At 49.0% G+C, this 22608-nt stretch overlaps 1 protein-coding gene across 1 annotated transcript in view; it reads left to right on the forward strand.

Moving 5' to 3' along the window:
- ARHGAP35 (Rho GTPase activating protein 35) overlaps positions 1 to 22608 on the forward strand; it is a 115206-nt gene that overhangs the window by 81015 nt on the left and 11583 nt on the right. Inside the window, exons 4-5 of the mRNA XM_070771316.1 lie at positions 20790 to 20867; positions 22373 to 22504. Coding sequence (XP_070627417.1) covers positions 20790 to 20867; positions 22373 to 22504 — 210 coding nt within the window. The remainder of the gene's footprint in view (positions 1 to 20789; positions 20868 to 22372; positions 22505 to 22608) is intronic.

Raw genomic sequence — 22608 nt, forward strand, 5'->3', positions numbered from 1 at the left:
AGTTGAAGAGTTTCCTTCCTCTCCTGCCAGATGCAGCCGAGGCTTCTGAGAGCTTCTCCCTGGAAGCCGGAGCCCTAGCCTGTCTTGCCAAGATTGGACTAGCGATGCTGTTAGCACTCAGGAAGGCTGTGAGCGTGTGACAGCGTCTCTCACCTCCAGGCCCTTGAAGAATAATGGTGTGTCTGAGAGCCAACGGAGGTGTCAAATGGGAGTTTCTGATCTTACAGCTTACATCGCTTTGTTTGGGAAAACCCTAGCGCCAGGCCTCACACACCCAGTCGATAAGCTCAAAAGGTCTGTAGTTCTCTGTCCTCCCGCTGGCCCCTCATTTCTTTTCCTTGAGGCCTCTCACTGCATCCTAATCTGTTCCTTGAGGCCTCTCACTGCATCCTACTCTGCCCTTTCCACTGCTTATTTTTGGTTGTTTTCGGGCCAGTCCCTATTTCAGATAGTTGTATCTTTTTCAGTAAAATTGTTTGTTCAGAGTAAAAAGGAAACAGATTTCTGTATTATCCTTCCTGGCCTGCTTTAGGAGAGTGGTGGATTCCAAGGAATTGTTTGCATGCTGTGTGACTCCCAAGATGGGTGATTTTCAGCATCCAGGAGTCCTTTATTTTGCTATGGAGATTGTATCTGGAAACCTTCTGTGAGTCAAAGCATAGCTGGTTATTCAAGCATTTCCTGTGGTCAGAAATTTTCCTTGTGATCGAGACATTGATCGGAGATTAAGATGCATTCTGGCATGAACACACCTACTGACTTTGCTAGTGCTAGCAGTACATCTGTGTCGGATGTCCCATTCGATCATGAGTTAGAAATAGTGGCTAAATTACACAGCCCTCTTAATATAAGATAGCCTTATCATGGTCTAGGCCATGTCCTGACAATACCAAGAGATTTGTGCAAACTTTAGCGAAGTCCAGACTCGCCGCCTCTTAAATCTTAAACATCCGTGACACGTGGAGGAAGTGTTAAAGACAGTTCCTGATCTATTCTAAAGAGGCACTGGTAAATACAGCGCTGCGGGAAGACATTCTGGGTATGAAACTGAAGAGACGCCAAATTGAAAAGCCCTGATTTTGAACCAGAGGGGGCCTTCTGTAAGTGGGCACTCTGAGTAGAAAATTCCCACGTGGGACCTCACTCCAGGCCCCTAGCCCACCTCGTTGCTTTCAGCCCTTTTGTTTGCCTTCACCCTCTGCCCTCCTCCACTCTGGCCTCAGCAAGTCAGTCTGTTACCAGAGATGAAGTTTGCATCACGCCTTCTCACTGACTGGTCCTCCTGACTCCTGCTGGCCTCCCTCTCCCTCTTCTGGGCTTCTCTGCCGATGTTGTCTGTGTGCTCTGCCTCGCAGGCACTGTGTTGCACCTTATTTGTTGTTACTCACTCGCCCAATCGTGTCTGACTCTTTGCGACCCCATGGACTGCAGCACGCCAGGCTTCCCTGTCCTTCATCATCTCCCAGAGTTTGCTCAAACTCATGTCCATTCAGTTGGTGGTGCCATCCAACCATCTCATCCTCTGCCATCCCCTTTCCCTCCTGCCTTCAATCTTTCCTGGCGTCAGGGTCTTTTCCGGTGAGTTGGCTCTTCGCATCAGGTGCCCAAAGGATTGGAACTTCAGTGTCAGTCCTTCCAATGAATATTTAGGATTGGTTTCCTTTAGGGTTGACTGGTTTACTCTCCTTGCAGTCCAAGGGACTCTCGAGAGTCTTCTCCAACACCACAGTTCAAAAGCATCGATTCTTTGGCGTTCAGCCTTCTTTGTGGTCCAGCTCACATCCATACATGACTACTGAAAAAACCATAGCTTTGACTGTGTGGACCTTTGGCAGCAAAGTAATGTCTCTGCTTTTTAATACGCTGTCTAGGTTCGTCATAGCTTTTCTTCCAAGGAGCAGGCGTCTTTTCATTTCATGGCTGCAGTCACTGTCCTCAGATCTGCCTTATAGCTTATCTTGTAGTGTCTTTAATTTGATTACACTTTTCACATCTTTACCTTGTCTTCCTGGATTGTTACTTTCTGAAAGGATATGACGGTGTTGGTGATTTTCCTGTCCCCACTGTACATGGAATTTAGTGTGCTGTCACCCAGGTGGTGTGATTTCAAATAGTGATTTGTTGCTCTGATATCCTGTTGCCCAGATACTGCCGCGTGTCATATCATCAGAGATGAGATTACTATAAATAGAAGATTCAATTGCTAATTTATTTTGCGAACTTGCACGGGTGGCATCTTTCTTTGTCTTCCTTTGCACCATCGGTCAATCTCTATTGAAGAAGTGTGCCAGAATTATTTTCAAGTTCTGTCTGACTTAACTGATCCTCTGGATTTAGGGTAATATATGACTGTCAGGGCAGTTTCCATTCAGCACAAGAGTTGACATGGCTTGTTGGAATTTAGTGGAAGAAGATTTTACCCATATTTATTCAATATGTGAATTCTTTGAAAGGAATGAATAGGCAGGCATAAGCAACATGAGCCCAAGGTGAGACTTTAAAAGACTCACAAACTTTTTGCAGAAATGCGTAGTCCTGGTAAGTCTTTGGTAGCCTGTTCGAATCTGAAGCATTGAGCTAAATTTTTATTCAGTTATCGTAGTACTACCTTTTAATCCTTCCCCTGTACCTTGTGACAATTACTTTATCAACTGTGAAATCCTAAAAATTGGTTCTTTTCTAAGTTTTTGTTTGTTTGTTTTTTACAGATTTCACTTTCTTGTTTTTATACCAGAATCATATGTCCTAAATTCTTATTTTATCATGTGTTCTAATAACTGGTAGAATTCATCATTTTCAGCTCTTTACCAGAATATTCTGTAGCCTCACACTGTCCTAAAAATTAAAAAACTTTTTATGTGCCAGTTCCCCCTTAGGTGCTGCAGGTTCAGAGATTATAAGACAGTTGATGTTGCCCTCACGGGGGTCTCAGTAAAGAAAGTCATTGGCGGCAAAGCTTCCATTTTTCTCCAGCCCCAGTGCCTGGCTTCTTCTGCATGCCTGACAACCACCAGGGTCTACAGGGCAACCTTCCAACCAGCCTCTATGTGCTATTTTTTTTTTGGATCTTTTAAAGTTAGTTTTGCTATTATTTTTTTTCTTTTGGCAAAGTGTCTTAAGTGATTTTTTGAATTATTTTTCTTTAGTGTATTTAGCCATTCCGTTGAGATTTTAATTTGGTTTATGTTTGATATGTAGTTGAACATCTTTGTCTAGTAAATGCTCTTTGAATCCAAGATCATGACATCTCTGTATTTTTTCTCTTCATTTTACTCATAGTCTTTGTATTTGTTTGTCTTCACTTTCTAAGGTTGATGAGGTGGTTTGAGTATAATAAATTAGTTTGTCAGCCTGTATCTGGGCCTAATGAGTAATTTCAGTGCTGAGGAGATCCTGAGCCTGAGGCCAAGTCCCATCGAAAACAGCTACATGGAAAAGGAAATCAATAGTTTAAGGCGTGAAAGTGAAGTCTCTAAGTCGTGTCTGACTCTTTGCGACCCCATGGACTGTAGCCTACCGGGCTCCTCAGTCCATGGAATTTTCCAGGCAAGAGTACTGCAGTGGGGTGCCGTTTGCTTTTCCAGGGGATCTTCCCAACCCAGGAATTGAACTCATGTTCAAGGTATGAGTTTGCCTCAAGTCTGTGATGCTTAAGCTTTAGGTGGAGTCTGGGTTGAAAGAAAATCCCTTGAGATGGCTTGTTAGTGTCAAGGCTGGGGGCTTGGCCTGAAAGAAAGTTGGATTCTGTAACAAAGAAAGGATGGGAAAGAACCTTCTGGGTAGGGACGGTGGCCTGAAGGAGATTCAGGTGTAGAGGGGAAAGGTGCCGTTGGCCGCATAGCTGTGTTGCCTAGAAGCTTTGAACATCAGGCTCAGCGTTCAGGCTTGGCCCGGGGTTTTCAGACGCGCTGTCCTGGTTCCCTGGGATTCTAAGGATGTGCTTCTGTGTGGAAACCAGAGGGCAGGCCATTAGGACTTCTGGGTCCTTCACCCATAAGGTGCAGTTTAAAATTTTATTGGGAAAAAAATATTTTGATGCCCCTGAGAAGGTTTATTAGCCCTTGTTCTCATCAGTGGGAAGGCAGGGTTCAGAGGTTTTCATCTGAAGAATTTGCGGGAACTCTGAGAGGTCGTTCCCTTGTAACCTCCCACATCACTCAGCCTAAGTAGTCGACCCTGTTGTTGTCCCCACTTAAGTGGTCTTGAATCCGGCCTCTGCTGCTGCTGCTATTAGTCTCATTCTCTTCCTGGTTTATGATCATAGCCTCTTGGTAATTGGGCTTTCTCCTGGTCTCAGGTCTGCTCAGCCCTTTATCCACACTGCTGCGAATATCTTCCTAAAATGAATGGGATCACGCCACCTCCCTTGTCTCAAGTTCTTCGGTGGCTCTCCATTACCTTCAGGGTAAAATGGAATACCATTGCCAGCAGAATCTGGTATCTAGCCTCACCTCTTGCCATTTTCATCCCCAGTGATAAACTTCAGCCGCACAGGTGGGAACAGCCCTCAGCTGGTGTGCTGTTTCTCACCCGCAGTGCCTTTACTTGCTGGTGCCTTCCAAGAGTCCCCTCTGGAGTCCTTCTCTGGCCTGTCCTCTGAGCCAGTGCCCAGCACCCCGTGCCCTGCAGTGGTCTGTGAGCACGTCCACACTGGACCCTGACTGTCCTCCTTCCTCAATAGAGCCTAAGTTCCTTGAGGCAGTGGACTGGGTCTTCATCATTGTATCCTCCAAACCAAGGACACAGGGCTCTCATAAATGATTCTGAATGCATGGATAGCGTCGAGACATTCAGAAGACCTCTTTCCTCAAAAGTGCCATTCAGTGGAAACATGGGATTGTGTCTAAAGAAAGGGAGAAATAAAAAGATGCATAAAATAGTAGGGTCTTGAGCACAGTGGCAGCCTCTCGGTGGGAACTAGTTTCCCTGCGTCCTTAGTGTGAAAGGTAGAGGTGTATTGCTAACAGTCCGGGTTTCCCTGCGTCCTTAGTGTGAAGGGTAGAGGTGTATTGCTAACAGTCCGGGAACCTGTGAAACTTCTCAGGTGGGGTGTTTAAACAGAGGGGCTCCGAAGGAAGGGAGGTGTGCGCCAGCAGAGCAGGGGAGGGAGAGCCAGCAGCCGGGGCTGGTGGGAGACATGGTGTCCCAAGGGTGCAGCTCGCCATGAAGGTTCAGGGGCACCTTTCCTGAGTTGGGGGACATGTGTGTAAATGACTAGAATTTAGAGTTCAAAAGTAAGGGACTAGCCTAGAAGTCCAGCAGTTAAGACTCCATGCTCCCAGTGCAGGAGACATGGGTTCAGTCTCTGGTCTGGGAACTGGAATCCCGCCTGCTGCACAAGTGTGGCCAGAATAGTAATAACAGCAGCAGTAATAACCATAATAACGTGGAGACACAGCTTTATTCATTATAGGCAAAGAGAGTGGTGACAGCCCAAATGCCCAGCAGGTGAGTGGGTAAACAAACTATGGTCTGTCCGTACAGTAGAATGTTATTCCACCATAAAAAAGAATGATGTACGTATGCGTATTACGACAGGGATGACCTTTGAAAACAGTATACTGCGTGAAAGAAGCCAGTCACGAAAGACCAAATATTTTAGGATCCCATTTATATGAAATGTCCAGGGTAGACAGATGTACAGACACAGAAAGTAGATTAGTGGTTGCCAGGGGCTTACAGGTGGGAGAATCTGAAGTTTCTTTTGGGGTTGATGAAAATGTTCTAAAAGTGATTGTGGATAATGGTTACACAGTTCTGTAAAATTTACAAACAATCATTGAATTGTATACTTTCAGTGGGCGACATGTGGTGTGTGAATTATATTTCAGTAAAGCTTGTTGTAGGAACTCCCTGGCAGCCCAGTGCTCAGGGCTCAGTGCTTTCACTGCCGTGACCAGGTCCCTGGCCAGGAAACTTAAGATTCTGCAAGCCATGTGGCATGTCCCCCCCCCCCACCCCCGCCCAAAAAAAGCTGTTATAATAATAATGCTGATGATAATAAATGGAGGCTAGGCAGATAGATGTTTTATCCCCGGCGATTTGGTGCTTAAAATTTTTCAGTCCCCTGCAGTGTATCTGAATTCAGAGGTTCTTAGAAAAGAGACCTGCTCTGACAAAGACTCCTCATTCCCTGGTGATGTCTCTTCTCCCGGATGCACTCTGGGAGGCGGTGTCCAACCACCTGGAGCAAGGGCGGAGACAGCCTTGGAGGCTCCATGACTAAGTGAACATTTACATCCAGGCTAATCTGAGTAGCAACAGGCAGATGGTTAGGGAAGACTCCCTTCAAGGGTGTAAAGAAAGACAGGACAGAGAGCTTGACCATCCTGTCCTAACTAACAGCTGAATGAATTGTTGTGGGGTGTTGTCAGCCTCAAAAAAAGCAATCCATTTTCTCTCCTTGCCCTCTGAAAAAGATGTGCTCACGCCATTGTTAGATCTCTTTGCTACAAGTCCTCTTGGGTTGGGTTGGGTTAGGCTTCTGAGGTTACCTCCATTGTCAGGAATCCTCCCCTGAATGCCCACCCTCGCAGCTGCCCCAGGGGAGAGAGGTGTGGCTGCTGTCACCACGCTGCGTCGTCCTTGTCACCATCTTTCCTGCAATGCTGAGATCAGAGGGTGGGGAAGTAGACCTGTTAGGACTTAAAGGGTGAGCAGCACTGAAGTGATCAAGACTAGCTCACGTCGTTTTCACAGCTCTCCACTGAGGACCTCAAGAGCAGAGACTGTCTCTTCTTTGCCATCACCTGGCATAGCACCTGACGTACTGTGGCACCTGGTGTCTGTTGAAGGAATAAGTGACATCTTTTGCCCTGTGATAGATTAGGGGAGATAACGAAATAATCAGTAGATACAAGATGAATTCTTGAGGCTTGATCCTTAAAGATTTCTCACTGGTGAGTCTGTCTACACTGCTGCTTTTTTCACTGCTCTTTTTCTTTGCCCATGTGAAACAAAACGCAGAAGGTTTTGCTGCTGCCACAGGAGCCATCTTTGGAGTTGGCTTAAGCATTTGTTGTCTGAGGGACAGTTGGAGCAGGGAGCTTGGGGGAGAGCAGATTCTCAAACCCCTGGCATCTATGACCTGAACAACTGTGCAGGCTTATTTTTACTTAGAGGTGCATAACCTGGAGACTATGGGTAGGCTTCTTGGAGGTCTGCGAACCCCTGAAATTCAGTGTAGAGATTGCACGTGTGTGCGTGCATGTGTAGTGGGGCTGGACCACAAGCTACAGTCTTCATCAAGTGATCAAAGTGAGAGGCGTTTCCTCCTCCCAAAAGGTTAAAGGCTGTGCAGCCCAGTGGAATACCTCTGTAGCAGCCATAGTATATTCAGTTCAGTTCAGTTGCTCAGTCGTGTCCCACTCTTTGCGACCCTTTTGACTGCAGTGCACCAGGCCTCTCTGTCCATCACCAGCTCCCAGAGCTTGCTCAAACTCATGTCCATTGAGTCGGTGTTGTCATCCAACCATATCATCCTCTGTCTTCCCCTTCTCCCACCTTCAATCTTTCCCTGCATCAATCAGGGTCTTTTCAAATGAGTCAGTTGTTCACATCAGGTGGCCAAAGTATTGGAGTTTCAGCTTTAGCATCAGTCCTTCCAATGAATATTCAGGACTGATTTCCTTTAGGATGGACTGGTTGGATCTCCTCAATCTCCAAGGGACTCTCTCAAGAGTCTTCTCCAACACCACAGTTCAAAAGCACCAATTCTTCTGCACTCAGCTTTCTCTATAGTCCAACTCTCACATCCATACATGACCACTAGAACAACCATAGCTTTCACTAGATGGACCTTTGTTGGCAAAGTAATGTCACTGCTTTTTAATATGCTGTCTAGGTTGGTCATAACTTTTCTTCCAAGGAGTAAGCGTCTTTTAATTTCATGGTTGCAGTCACCATCTGCAGTGATTTTGGAGCCCCAAAAAATAGTCAGCCACTGTTTCCACTGTTTCCCCATCTATTTGCCATGAAGTGATGGGACCAGATGTCATGGTCTTTGTTTTCTGCATGTTGAGTTTTAAGCCAACTTTCTCACTGTCCTCTTTCACTTTCATCAAGAGGCTCTTTAGTTCTTCACTTTCTGCCATAAGGGTGGTGTCATCTGTATATCTGAGGTTATTGATATTTCTCCCGCAATCTTGATCCCAGCTTGTGCTTCATCCAGCCCAGTGTTTCTCATGATGTACTCTGCATGTAAGTTAAACAGCAGGGTGACAGAATACAGCCTCAACATCCTCTTTTCATGATTCCGAACTAGTCTGTTGTTCCATGTCCAGTTCTAACTGTTGCTTCTTGACCTGCATACAGATTTCTCAAGAGGCAGGTCAGGTGGTCTGGTATTCCCATCTGTTTAAGAATTTTCCACAGTTTGTTGTGATCCACACAGTCAAAGGCTTTGGCGTAGTCAGTAAAGCAGAAGTACATGCTTTTCTGGAACACTCTTGCTTTTTTGATGATCCAACGGATGTTGGCAATTTGATCTTTGGTTCCCCTGCCTTTTCTAAATCCAAGTTGAACATCTGGAAGTTCACAGTTCATGTACTGTTGAAGCCTGGCTTGGAGAATTTTAAGCATCACTTTGCTAGTGTGTGAGATGAGTGCAGTTGTGCGGTAGTTTGAGCATTCTTTGGCATTGCTTTTCCTTGGGATTGGAGTGAACACTGACCTTTTCCAGTCCTGTGGCCACTGCTGAGTTTTCCAAGTTGGCTGGCATATTGAGTGCAGCACTTTCACAGCATCATCTTTTAGAATTTGAAATGGCTCAGTTGGAATTCCATCACCTCCTCTAGTTTGTTCGTAGTGATGCTTCCTGAGGCCCACTTGACCTCACATTCCAGGATGTCTGGCTCTAGGTGAGTGATCACGTTTTCAGCGTCTCACCTCCATATTATGGATTGAAAATAGACAACCCTCCTGGGTACTGGAGTTTAATAACTCCCCCGGATTTGCCTGTCCCCTCAGGGAGATGGCGTAGCACTCATCTGTCCCCCCTGTGCCCGCTAGGCCCAGACACCTGTGTCAGGGTGCACTTGCCTGGGTGGAGCACAGTCCCTCAGAAGACACCACCCGGGCTTTCCTGGAGCTGCCTCCAAAACCCCACCAAACAGTAAACAGAAAATGGCTGCTAAGTGTTCGAGATAAGTCCTGGGCATATATTTTCAGCTTTATAGCTAACTCAGAGCAGCTTACAGTGCTGCCCTGACAGGAGACAGCAGGACAAAAGGCCAAACTCTTACTGGAGCTGATTTCCTACAGCTGCTGGGGAACTCCCAGGTTGCTTAATCTAATTGGGAAATGGTCTTTATTTAGCCCTGGCCTTTGGCACAGAGCCTTGCACAGAGAGGGGCCAAAGCGGCACCTGTGGGCCGCGGGGCAGGTGTGGCCCTGAGCGCCTCCCTTCACTTCTCAGAGTCCCCGTTTCCGCGGCGGTGAGATGGAGATGCAGATTGCTTCCTTGCAGAGTTGTTGTGCGTGGGCATGCCACCCCCCCAGCACCTCGGTGTGTTCACCAGCCTGGAAGCTCTCCAAACCCTGCTTAGGGTTTATGTAGAGGTTCCGTTACAGAGGCATGATTGATTCCTTATTGACCTTTGGTGATTGAGTTCAATCTCCAGCCCCAGTACCCTGCTGGAGGTGGGGGGTGGGGCTGAAAGTTCTAACTCTTATAATCAAGGTTTGGTCTTTCTGGTGACTAGCCCCCATCCTGAAGCCATATAGGTTCCCCCCCTCAAAAGTCACCTCATTATGATAAACTCAGGTTTCAGGTAACAAGGGGCTTGTTATGGATAGCAGAAAACACTCAGGAAATTCCAAGGGTTTTAGGAGCTCTGTATCAGGAACCGGGGACAGAGACCAAATAGGTGCTTCTTGTGGGGTTTCTCGGGCTGCACTGGGTCTTTGTTGCTTTTTGCTCCACTTTCTCTGGCTGCAGCGAGCAGGGGCTGCTCTTTGTTGCAATGCTCAGTTGCAGAGCACAGGCTCTAGGCACTCGGGCTTAGTTGCTCCGCAGCATGTGGGATCTTCCAAGACCAGGAATTGAACTGTGTTCTCTGCACTGGCAGACAGATTCTTACCCACTGTACCACCTGGGAAGTTGCATTTCGTCTTATACCACACTGCCGCTGCTCTCGCCTCCCCACAGGGTTCCTGCGTTCAAGACCTTGCCGGTGGATTTCCTCTGCACTCTGTGGACGCTGAGGGCTAGCCTGGCCAGTGACCTCAGGCTGGGAAGGAGCAGGAGGAGGGGCCAGCCCCGGGCCAGTGCCTCTCGTCTGGGTGGGGAGCACTCTGCTCTTTGTCTCCCTAGGGCACCTTACTCTCTCAGCTTTTCTCCCGTGACTTAGAGGACAGTGTTTGTCTCACAGAAGAGAGGAAACAGAAACCCTGGAGGCCTCTGGGCAGAGGCCACCCAGAGCCATCATTGGAAAGGACCCACGTTCCAGCCCTTCCGTCTGTGCTCAGGCAGGTAAAGCTGTGAGCTTTATAGCATCAGACTGAATAGATTCACATTTTACCAAGTTCCTTCCCACTTGGGAAATAGCTGCCCTAAAAAAGCCTCCATATTTCCCTCCATATTTATCACAGACACTTTCTCCAGCTCTCGTGGAAGAGAATTGGCGAGTCTAGAGCTGTTAAATCTAGTTGTTTCCCTAAAGTCAGCCTGGATCTCTGTAATTCTGTCTTGGAGAAAAGGCGGCTAATCTCAGTAGAGAGCCTCCCATCTATCGCTGTAACAGTTTGATAGGTGCAGTTACAGCTTGAACACACCAGCAGGCTTTATGTGAGTAATTGCCATATTTATGCTGCTTTGAATTGATGAGAAAGTGCTAAAATATGAGGTATGTGGTTTCATATGCTGTGATTTTATGGGGGTTCTGTATTACTTAATCCCTTCCCTCCCCCGATAATTCTGGGTTTGTTAGCTAGCTGCTTTCTCATTATCCAGATAGTTTTAAAACAAAGCTTTCTCCACCTTTTTTGACTATTTCCCATGTGCCCGTGTCTCACGACCCTCCTGTTTTCTCCTTGCTTATAAGTTAAACACAAGTCATTTGCATTCCAAAAATGCCTCCTTGCCATAAAGGCAGGCAGTCAGCTCCACTTTGGGCTCTTCCAGATAAGCAGAGTTCACGTGGCTGTGACTCGGCAGTGCTTGCGGATTTCCTCGGGACCCAGTGCCCTGATCGGAACAGCATGCCCTGGCAAGCTGCCTGGGGAGCCAAGCAGCCAAAGAGAAGCAAAGCCTGTTTCACAGAGTAGTCCTGCCCTTCCATCCAAGACAGAATTGATCTGGGTGGAAGCCCAGCTCCCCGAGACAGTTCCAGCAGGCCTGCCTTGCCTGGCTGTTCCCACCACCCTTTCCCTCCATTCAGCTGTGCGCCTCAGTGGACAGGCCCCTCTGCCCTTCACTGAGAGACGACGGGACGAGTCGAGGCCTTGTGTGCCAGCAGATTGTGCGGAGGGCCGCCCTGGGAGCAGCACCTGCTCTCTCGCTCCCCCTTCTCCCCCTAGTGGTGCGCGTGTGTGCATGGCGGGGGGCCGGGGGTTCCTGTCTAGCTTCCAGGAAGAGGTGCAGCCCTCTTGTGGGGGTCCCAGCCAAAGCCATGCCACTGACCTGATCTGTAAAAGTGAGCGGCCAGGTGGGGAAACCACACCCAGAACAGCCGACGGCTTACACTGGAGAGCGCGGGAATCACTCAGCCCCTCAGCTTCTCTAGGCAGTGGTAGAGGCAGAAGGGCCCGTCCACAAAGGCAGGCAGGAGCTGGGTACCCTGGTTTATGACGCACCTTCTCCGTGCTGGCCAGGCCTCAGACTTTCTCTTTCCTGTATTCCATGAGCAAGGAGGGCCTGCCAGGATGCCTTGAAGCTCGAGGCTGGTCGAGAACAAACAACTTCAGTCCACTTCCTCCCTCTGTTCAGCCAGAGAAACTGCTCTTTTATTATCAGGCATGTATCCCTCCTTCCCTCCTTTCTTTGGATAGTTACTGAATGCCTTCTCCAGGCACGAGTTCCTATGCCGAGTCCAGGTACATAGAAGGGTAACTGAAAAACATGCCCCTTCTCCCCTCAGGGGGCTGACACTCAGCACTGTGTACATTGTATGTACACAGCTGTCCAGTGACTTTCAGGTTGTACCCAGTGCTATGTAGAGAAAGTATGCGGGTAGTGGGTGCAGTGGTTAGACCCAGGCTCTGAGCCCCTATGGGAGTAGTCGTAATAGGAGGATACAGCCCACAGGGCCACCGTGAGGGTTGCAGAGATCATGTGTGTGAAATGCTAATCACTGGGCCTGGCCCAGTATGTGTGTTGCATAAATATAAGCAGTTTTATTCTCCTAACTGACTTAATCTGGGGGTCAGGGGAGGCTTCTGAGGGAACAGGGTTTAGCCAGTCAAAAAAGTGGAGGCAGAAGTGAGGAAGTCTCCAAGGCAGTTGGGAGGGATCACACTAGGAGGCCTTGAATGGCCAGCATGATTGGAGTTGGGGGGCGGGCAGCAGAGTCAGGTGTGGTGTGGGCCCTCCAGGCCACGTGTGGACAGCCTTGTATCGTATCCTGGACACAGAGTGCAGGGATTGTAGGAGGGCAGGGACCGCGATCAGATTTTCTGCCAGTGTTATAGGCTTCTAACCTAAGGAGGGCCGCTGGGCTGTGATGGGTGCCATCTTTGAACCTTTCATGACTTGGTGAGAATCAGGAACCCGAAAGAAGTTCACCTGTGCCCTCGTTGGTGCTTGCGAGGAGTCTGCCAGGGCCCTGCTGTGGCGTGGACGCTGGCACTGTTTGCATGGAGGGGGTGGTGGTGGTGGTGTGTTGTGTGTGCCTGTATGTTAGTGCAACTGTTTCTTTGCTGGTAGCTCAGTGTTCAGTCGGTGAGGACCCCCACTTCACCCTCAGCCCAGCTCTGCACTGTGGTGGCACTAGCTTGCCTCCGAGTCACACTGCCGTCCCGCATGCCACTGGGCTTGAGTGTGCTGGCAGAGCCACACTTGGAGCCTGAAGGAGGCTCACGTTCTTAGTTGGGGCTCCCAGCTGCTCCTGGCTTTGAATATCGGTGGCTGCCTTGCCGAGTCCACTCTGCTCCCCTCAATTCTAGGTCACACTCCTCTCCCCCTCCATCCTAGGCTGCCCAGAACCAGCAGTATCCACTCTGGGCTGGCCTAAGGCTGACCCCGTCACGGTGGTTTTCTGAAACACATCTATTGGGGTATAGGGACCAAGCCCCTTGGCGGGCTCGGAGCAGGGCCCAGAGGCCCTCCTTCACAGTGACTGGCAGTAAGTGCCCGGGCAGCTTACAAAGGATCAGCCAGATGCTAGAGCCATATGATGCCCCAGACCTGGTGTGATATTTTCATCTTTTCCCCTCCAGGTCTCTTCTCTCCCGTCTTCCTCAGCCTCGAGATTAATGACACGGCTGTGTGTACATACGACGGCGTTGGAAATTCATAACGCCACAGTGCCCGGTTGTGGGGCTGACACCCGGTCAGACTGTCATAACAGAGTGCTAGTGACATTCTGTCGGGGAAAAAGGAGGGGAAAAAGGAGGGGTGGCGTTGCCAGAAACAGATCTTGATTGACGAGGGAATTACCCAGGGAAGGCAGCTAACAAAGGGGCACTGGAGGGGCCAGAGTGACCTTAGTGTTCAAGGAATAGAAGAGCCAGAGAATCATTCCAGGCACATCTAAAACAGGAAGGCAGCAGGGGACCTCGTGGGGCTGCTCTACTGTGATCAATAGTAGAACTTCATCGTAGGGAGAAAGCGCGGACACTGTCCATTGGCTGCTGTCGGTCAGAGAGGAGGCAGCTCTTCTCTGGCTCTCTCTGCTTCTCCAGCTGACAGATGAGAGCACTGAGTGGGTGTGAGTGAGGAGATGAATGCGCGTGAGTAAACAAGGGAGGAACAGAAAAACCTTCTAGCACTTACAGGATAAAGCCAACATGTGATATTTAAAGAATAAGGGAATAGGGAGTTAACATGGGAGGGAGGAGCCCAGTATTTAAATGCACAGTCAGCCAAGACTGAGTGAGCCAGTGCAGAGCTGACACCCTCCACACACCCAGCTCTCTGGCCTTGGACTTGGCCTCTCTGAGCTGCTATCTGCTCTCTGTAAAATGGGGATAAAAATAATACTATTTACCTCAAAGAATTACTGGGTGGATTCACCGTGATGATTCTAGTGAAGAGCTAAAGAAAGTGCCTGGCACATAGTAAGCCCTCAGCAAAAATATTGTTTTATTATCATCATCATTATTTCAGTATGCCAGCCATTTGTATTACTTGCTCTTCATACGTGTGATCTGAGTATGCACAACATCTCAATTCAGTTCAGTTCAGTTCAGTCGCTCAGTCGTATCCAACTCTTTGCGACCCCATGAATCGCAGCACGCCAGGCCTCCCTGTCCATCACCAACTCCCAGAGTTCACCCAGACTCAAGTCCATCGAGTCTGTGATGCCATCCAGCCATCTCATCCTCTGTCATCCCCGTCTCCTCCTGCCCCCAATCCCTCCCAGCATCAGGGTCTTTTCCAGTGAGTCAACTCTTCGCAAGAGGTGGCCAAAGTACTGGCGTTTCAGCTTCAGCATCAGTCCTTCCAAAGAAATCCCAGGGCTGATCTCCTTCAGAATGGACTGGTTGGATCTCCTTGCAGTCCAAGGGACTCTCAAGAGTCTTCTCCAACACCACAGTTCAAAAGCATCAATTCTTCGGCACTCAGCTTTCTTCACAGTCCAACTTTCACATCCATACATGACCACTGGAAAAACCATAGCCTTGACTAGACGGACCTTTGTTGACAAAGTAATGTCTCTGCTTTTGAATATGCTGTCTAGGTTGGTCATAACTTTGCTTCCAAGGAATAAGCGTCTTTTAATTTCATGGCTGCAGTCACCATCTGCAGTGATTTTGGAGCCCGAAAAAATAAAATGTGACACCGTTTCCACTGGTTCCCCATCTGTTTGCCATGAAGCATAGTCATTCGTAAACAGCCCCATTTTTGATGAGGAACCCGAGGCTTAGAGAGGTCGAATGGTTTTTCCCAGTCGCCCAGCAGCTATGAGAGAGCCAGGATCAAAACGGAGATCACATGCATAGAGACTGTTACGCAGAATGAAGTAAACCAGGAAGACAAAAACAGATGTCGCATATTAATGCATATATTGAATCTAGAAAAATGGTACGGATGAACCTATTTGCACAGTAGAAACAGAGACACAGATGTAAAGAACAAATGTGTGGATACCAAGGGGGAGGAGAGACTGAGATGAACTGGGAGATCGGGACTGACATGCATACAACTGCTGTGTATAAAACAGATGATTAATAAAAATACTAGACATTGAAACTTCAGCTAAAAATCTTAATTTCTCTATTAAAAAAAATTGTAATATATAGTGAAACTACGTGTAACTTTGTGCTATTAAAAAAATTCTACTTAAGTATTTAAAGGAAAAATATTTGAAGTAAAAAAGAAGCCAACGCGTGTTTTTATTATTTGTCTGCCAGCTGCGTCCTTAGAGCAGGCCATGCCTACAGACGGGTGCTGCTGTTGCAGCTTGTTAAAACGTAAAGGAAAAAAAAAAGCAAGCATTATACAGTGGGCTTTAAATAAGTTATCTTATTTATTCCTTGCAGTAGTCTCCGAAGGTGAGGTTAATCTGTCATAGAGGAGCAGAAGTTAAGAGTCGGCATCCGGGATCTCCCCGATGGCGAAACTCAGGTGTCCTCCACTTGCCAGCTTGCTTTTCCACTTAGATCGTTAGGACCATAGCTCCTCCCTTAGCCCTGTGCCAAGACTTCATTACACTCAGCTGTACGGTGCAGAGAAGGCGATGGAAGCATAGTCACCCAGGGGCTCACCGCTAGTAAGTGGCTCCCAACCGAGATGCTCAGCCTCCCCGCAGCCCTTTCATCCTCCACCGTGGTGGGGGTGCTGCAGTGGGGCCTCAAAAGGAGACAGGCTGTGTAGGGGTGCTGTTGGCTTTTGACCCAGAGTGGGGGCTTCTTACTCTTGTTAGAGAGGTCGGCCCTCTTCAAGGCAGTTTGGACTTGATGCTCGAGGGGGGTTCCTTTCTCTCCCTGAGTTCTCAGCAGCCCTCTGGTCTTGAAATGTAGCCTGCCCGAGGCTCACCTCTTGGACACGTGGAAGAAAAGGAGAATGGTCTATTAGCCGCATTTCCTTAAAAGTCGACTTGTCCTCTAGTAGTTAAAGCCTGTCTGCTGTGGGATATTTTAGAGCATTGGCAACACCGATTAATTTTTTTTTTTTTTTTTTAAGGACTAAAGTGCTGAGTTTTATATCTAAATATAGAAAGTGAAAAATAAACAACTCAGAGTTTGTCTTGGAGGAAGTATTGATTTGTTGCTAGAAAGGAAACTCAGGAGGAACTGAGTCCTGGGGTGTGTGAGCGGGGCTGAAAGCCTGGCCCGGGGGGCGTATGGCAAGACTTGGGGCCCAGAGCGCCGGTGCTGAGCAGAAGTACTGGGATCCAGGAACGAAGAGTTGTTTGCCCATTTCAGAAAATGGGACACATACCAGAGCAGAAGGTGGAGTCTCCCCGCCGTCTCCAAGCTCTTGCAAGTCCCTTGTCCGCTTTCCTGGTGCCTCTAGCGTGCCACAGGCACCTCAGCCGCCGGGACGGGGAGGTCAGGAGTGAAAGAGGCCAGTTTTTAGCCCGTGGGGAACGCCTCATGGGTGGGTCCTCTGGAAGGTTGTGTGGCATCACCGACTCCGACATGAGTTTGTGTAGGATCCAGGAGTTGGTGATGGACAGGGAAGCCTGGCGTGCATCAGTCCACGGGGTCACAAAGAGTTGGACACGACTGAGCGACTGAACTGAACTAGCCTTTTGTCAGTGAAATACTTTTGAGGAGGACCACGGCTTGCAGCTCTGTAAAGGAGCTCATCTGCCAGATTGGGTGCTCAGTAAATATTGAAAGAAAAAAATAAGGCCTCTTTGCTTTTTTTTCCTTTACTTTTTTAATACTCTTTTGAAAAATCACACGTGGCCATGGTTTAAATAATGTGTAAAAACCTTGCTTACGAATAAAAGGCGCTAATTTTAATACTTTTTGGAAATGCTTCATTCCTGAAGTCTCTGGTATTTATTTTTCCTTGTGTATCCCCCCCCCAAATATTCTTGAATCATAGATTTTTTTTAAGAGTCGGGGGGACTTGGAGACCTGTCCCGTCTTCTAGAGTGACAGGGGTCCTTAGAGCACGATTCCCTGACCAGCAGCAGCAGCATCACCTGGGAACATGTCAGCAGTGCAGATTCTTGGGTCCTGCCCCCAACCAACAGAATCTGAAACCCCAGAGGTGCAGCAGCCTTGTAATCTAGATTATAACGAGCCCTGATTCTGCTGCATGCTCAAATTTGAAAGTGCGTGATTTAAAACACCGCTGTAAAAGAACTCAGGCTCCAGAAGCAGATGGGCTTCAGATTGCAATTCACTAGCTCTCTAACCTTGCGAGTATGACTTTACCTCTTAGCCTCTGTATTGCCATCTGTAAAATGAGATTAGTAATAGTCTCTCTGAAGGGGATGTTGTGAGAACCCATGTAGAAGTGCACGGTAAGGACTCGGCATTATGTGCCTCACATATAGTAAGCACTGAGTAAATGGTTCGTCATTATTGACTGTCTTCTTAGACCAGGTATTAATCTTTCTAAAAAAAAAGCAGCATCCCAAACAGATGGCTGTCCAATGAGGGAGTTCAAAAGCTCTGGCCCTTCATAATGAATGGCAGCTGTAGCTAAGATTATGTGTTGAGAGACGGTTTGCCTTCCTGTCATTCCCATTCTAGTTGTAGCTCTCTTCTCTAGAGTCATTAGAACAAGACTGTTCTTCATAGAAATTGTTAGATTTTTGAAGACAGCAACCTCTGTGGTTCTGAACTTTCTCTTGTTTTATTCACACAAGATTAAAAGATTCCCTAAGAAACCAGTGGAGCTCAGTTAAAAAAGAAGAAGGAAGCAGGGCATGTTCCCGAGACACTGGGTATTTGGAGATGCCTGGTATGTAGAGATGCCTCAGAGCTTACAGCTGAAGCTTTCTGAGTTGGACCTCTGGCCGCGGACCAGACCTGTGGCGAGGAGGCACTACTCTCTGCCGGCAGGTGTGAGCCGGAGCCAGCCCCGGAGCGTCTCTGGGTGGGTCTCTGGGTCCTGGGTGCACCTGCTCAGGATCCAGCATCTCTGTAGGGGTCTGCTCCAGGCCCTAGGCCTCCTCCTGCTCTGGCCTTGGGTCCCCGGCGAGCTGCCTCACTCTACCCAGCCTCCAGGCTCTCACCCGTGTCGCTTGCCCTGCTTCACTGGCAGTTGGCCGTCTGCTCTAAGGTTTCTGTTTTTATTTTATTGATGTCTAATGAATAGCTGCGAACAATTGTTCTGGCCAAGCAAATGATACCTTTCCTCAATTATGCCATGTTGTTGTATAGGTCAGTGGCAGAATTGCTGTTTTAAAGGGGGTTTCGTAACAGAAGCATGTGTCCAGATGACAGGAGATACTAAGGTGTTGACTAGCTGGTGCTGAGGAGCTGGCCTCGTGCTTCGGGTGCTCCCGTCTTTCTGATCACCCGTCCAGTGGCCTTGCAGCGGGCCTGCACCTCAGATGGTCTCCAGTGGCTAATTTGCAGTGTTTCCAGCCCTGTGATACCAGGCAGCTGGCCGTTAGGAGACAGCACTGAGGATTCCTGTGCGCAGGTTGCCAGAGATTGCAAGTGGACTGAGGCTATCAGGATCTTATCTCTGCCGTTCAGAGAGCCCCTCTCCACGCTGGGGCGCAGGCACTGTGGACATGTCCGTCAGGACTTTTGAGGCTCCCGCGTTTGTACCGTTGTTTTCTTTGTATTCAAGAGGGCTAATATTCAGATAAAGGGAAAAGTATAGTGATTTCTTGTCAACCTAGAAGGTGAAGATTTGAATCTGTTGACACATACCCAGGGCTTGTCAAAATGTGGATGATTTCATGTTGAAGCATGTGACGTGGGTTACCTGAGATGTGCAATAGGTAGAAAGTTTAAGTATCTGAGAATAGTGTAGAAAAGTCCCCGAGGAAAGAGAATTACTGTAGAATTACTAACTGTGGATGCTGGGCAGGGGCCATGCTGACCTCTGACCTCTGACCTCTGAAGGGCATGGACCATCTCAAAAGCTGCCCAGAATACTGAGGGCCTGTGGGCTTCACGGAGATGTGGTGTTTCTCCGGGGGTGGGGGCAGAGGGGGCTGTGGTCTGGACGCCAGCCTGATGGGGGTTAAACAGGAAGCCCCTTCTGAATAGTGTGGGGGCCCTGGACTGAGACCATACTGCCACCTCTTACCAGCTGTGCAGTTTAGGGCAAGGACTTCCCCTTTCCAAACCCCACTTCCCTCATCTGTGTTCTCTCTTCATCCAGTAGCTCCCACAATAAAGGGTTGAGGATTCGATGGCATCATCATTAAATGAGTGGTAGATGCGGGGAGCGTGTAGCCCAGTGCACAGCATGGCGACCACACCAGAAATGTTAACTCCCAGAGGGAGGCGTGCAGTGATGGGGCTTCTTGGTAGCAAGTCGTTGCACCGTAGGGTGTCCTTGAGGCTGGTCCGTTAATGCCCTTGTCTCTGGGGTGAAAGGGCCCATGTGCAGTTAACAGCTTTTAGGCCAAGGAATGATGACTTTTGTTTCAATGATCTTCAGAGTTCACCTGCCACCAATCTAGGGCCCCAGAAACTGACTGACTGCTTTCATCTCGCCCAGCGGGTGCCTCTCCAGCGGCGTCAGTCACAGCAATAACTGACTTCGAGGCCTGGTCCGCTCTGCACTGCCCGCTGGCGTGCCGCCCTGGCTCTAGGATGCTTCCACAGCGCCCCGCCAGCTCGTCAGGGTCGCTCAAAGCCATGAGCTCCAGAAAGGACCCCAGGCTGGTTTGACCATTGCCCTTTAGACCACGGTCTCAGGGGTGCAGAGTGGACTTTCCTCCCTGGAGAGAGAGAGCCCGGTTGACCGACAGCCTGGAGTCCGCTGCAAGCTGCACAGCGCTTCCTGTGCGGAGGGTGGAGAGGGCCGATCTCCCTTGGAGCTGTATCTCCTCCTACATTGTTATTTAGTTGAAGTTTACTGATCCTTTTTTTTTCTCTTACCTAACACTGTGCACCAAGTAAGTTCCAGAAGGAACAGGAAAACCCACTCTAACCATAAAAACAAATGAAGACATCATAAAGAAGCAGATTGGTCTTGAAAACCTAACATTTTTGAATTATGTACGTCAAAGAAAATTCAATACACAAAATTAGAAGACAGATAATGAAAGGGAAACAATGTAAAGCTATATAACATTAACATAGTTAATTTTATTAATATTAAGTACAAAATGAGGAGAACCACTCCGTTTGAAAGTGAACAAAAACATGAATAGAAAATTCACAAAGTAAGAAAATTATGTTATAAAAGAATATTTAATGGTTAGGTTCACAATATAGTTTGTAAGTGAAAAGGGTGGGTTAAAACGTAGTATTATCTCTGTTTTATTAAAATTAAAATTCCAAGGTATATATCAAAATGTGGGCAGATGTTACCTTTGTCTGATGTGTTTCTGTATTATTTTAGTTTTTACAAAAAACAAGTATTTGTAAACTTCAAAGTGAGAAAGAAAAAGGGCAGGAGTGGGCTGAGGCACCGAGGCAAGACAAGTGCCCTCGCGCCAGGGGGGCCTCATGGACCCCTGCTTCTCCCCTCAAGCACATCCCCCTCCTGCTCTGCTCTCCACTTGCTGCTCCTAAGGCTCCTGCCTGTTTCTCCCCAGGGCTGAGCACTGAAGGTATCTACCGGGTCAGCGGGAACAAGTCAGAGATGGAGAGTCTGCAGAGACAGTTTGATCAAGGTAAGGCCACAGCCATTCAAGGCAGACGACACTGCCATTGGAACCCCCTGGGGTGCTCCTGCCACACAGCCCCAAAGCCAAGGGTGCTGGCTAGGTGGCTGAGGAGGAGAGAGTGTTTGGCCCCTGTCAGCAAACAGAAGCATCCACCCCGCAAACCTGCTTCAGCCAGGCTGCTCCCCTCTCCACCATCTACAGGCACTGTCGCAGCCCCCGGCATGGGTCTCATTCACTGAGACCCAGGCCTCGCTTCCCTAGGGCTGGGCCATGCAGAGGTCATGGCGGGCGCGTGACTCAAGGTTGGGTTGAGATGACAGTCCTGTGTTGGCAGGGCCTCTCAACCGTAACTGCGCTTCTCACAGAGTCCTGCAGGAGAGAAATAAAGCAAGGGGGAGCATCTTGTGATGCACTGAGCCTTGGGCCCGGGGCTCCCCAAGCTGAAAACGCTCTGCCTGCTAAGCTAGGTCAGATCTGAGAGGCTGAGGGCCACATGGCCACATCCGTTCCACCCTAACCCAGTTCAGTTAGGGCTGCACACACTGGGATGAGAGGTCACACCCACCAGTGTCAGACGCAAAGGAGCCAAAGAGTAAAACTTGACAGATGCCACTGGCCAAAAAGGAAGGTAAGCAGAAGATCAAAGTGGGGTCCGACTTAGCATGTGACTGGGCCTCGGGAGATCCAGCCCGGTGGCCTGTGCAAGCCTGCAGGCCCAAGCCACTGCCCAGTGCGTGGTGGGAGCAGACACCGCCCCCATCCCCAGCACCCAGCTCCACAGTCTCCACTAGCTGCCAGCGGGAAGGGAAACGTGTGAGTCTTGAAGGATTGGAAGCACAAGGTCAGGATGAGGGCAGACCCACACTAGGTTAGACACTTGTGTATATGCCAGGATCTGCAGCCCAGGGTATACTCCCAAGCGGAAACAGTCGAGATCTATTGGTAGATGATTTGCTACAAATCAGAAATGCAGTCAAGTATGGAAAGAAAAATTAGAGACAGGAGTTGGTGGTATCATAAGCTGGACAGGACCAGCAGGAGGAAAGTGAGTCTGGTTGCCTGACCACCACAAGGAGCAGAGTGGAGACAGCAGTCAGGGTTGCTGGTACCATTTCTGTAACCTTCCAGGAAAAGTGACATGGCCTTAGGGGGACGCCTCCTCCCGTCTCCCCAAGTGGGGATGTGGGGAAAGGCAGCAGCATGTCCAGGGCAGACGAAGGGGCTTCGGCCGCAGAATGGAGGCGCAGCTCCTCTGCTCAGAGGCTGATCTGGGCAGGTTGGGTGTCAGCGTGTCTGTGAGTCTCAGAACTTTTTTTTTTTTTTTTAGCAGTACCAGGGGTGCTACCTTCTGTCCAGTCTGTGATGCCCCTGAGTCCCTGCCCAGGCTCCAGGCCAGCCCCCGGCAGCACCCCTGGTTCTCCAGGTTTCTCTTGCTTGTTCCCACTGCCAAGTGTTCCTTGCTTTGGCACAGCCTCGATTGGCCTGGCCTCACTCTCCCAACTTCCTTTCAGATCACAACCTGGATTTGGCAGAGAAGGACTTCACGGTGAACACCGTGGCGGGGGCCATGAAGAGCTTTTTCTCAGAACTGCCAGACCCCCTGGTCCCGTACAACATGCAGATTGACCTGGTGGAGGCCCACAGTGAGTACCAGCAGCCTGCCTGGCTCGTGGGCCCCTGGCGGTGCCCCAGGCTGACTCTGTTGGGCAAATGGCGGGGGCGTGGGGTGGCGGTGCAGCAACACCAG

The sequence above is a fragment of the Bos indicus genome, chromosome 18 (assembly GCF_029378745.1).
Source record: "Bos indicus isolate NIAB-ARS_2022 breed Sahiwal x Tharparkar chromosome 18, NIAB-ARS_B.indTharparkar_mat_pri_1.0, whole genome shotgun sequence".
Taxonomy (NCBI): Eukaryota; Metazoa; Chordata; class Mammalia; order Artiodactyla; family Bovidae; genus Bos; species Bos indicus.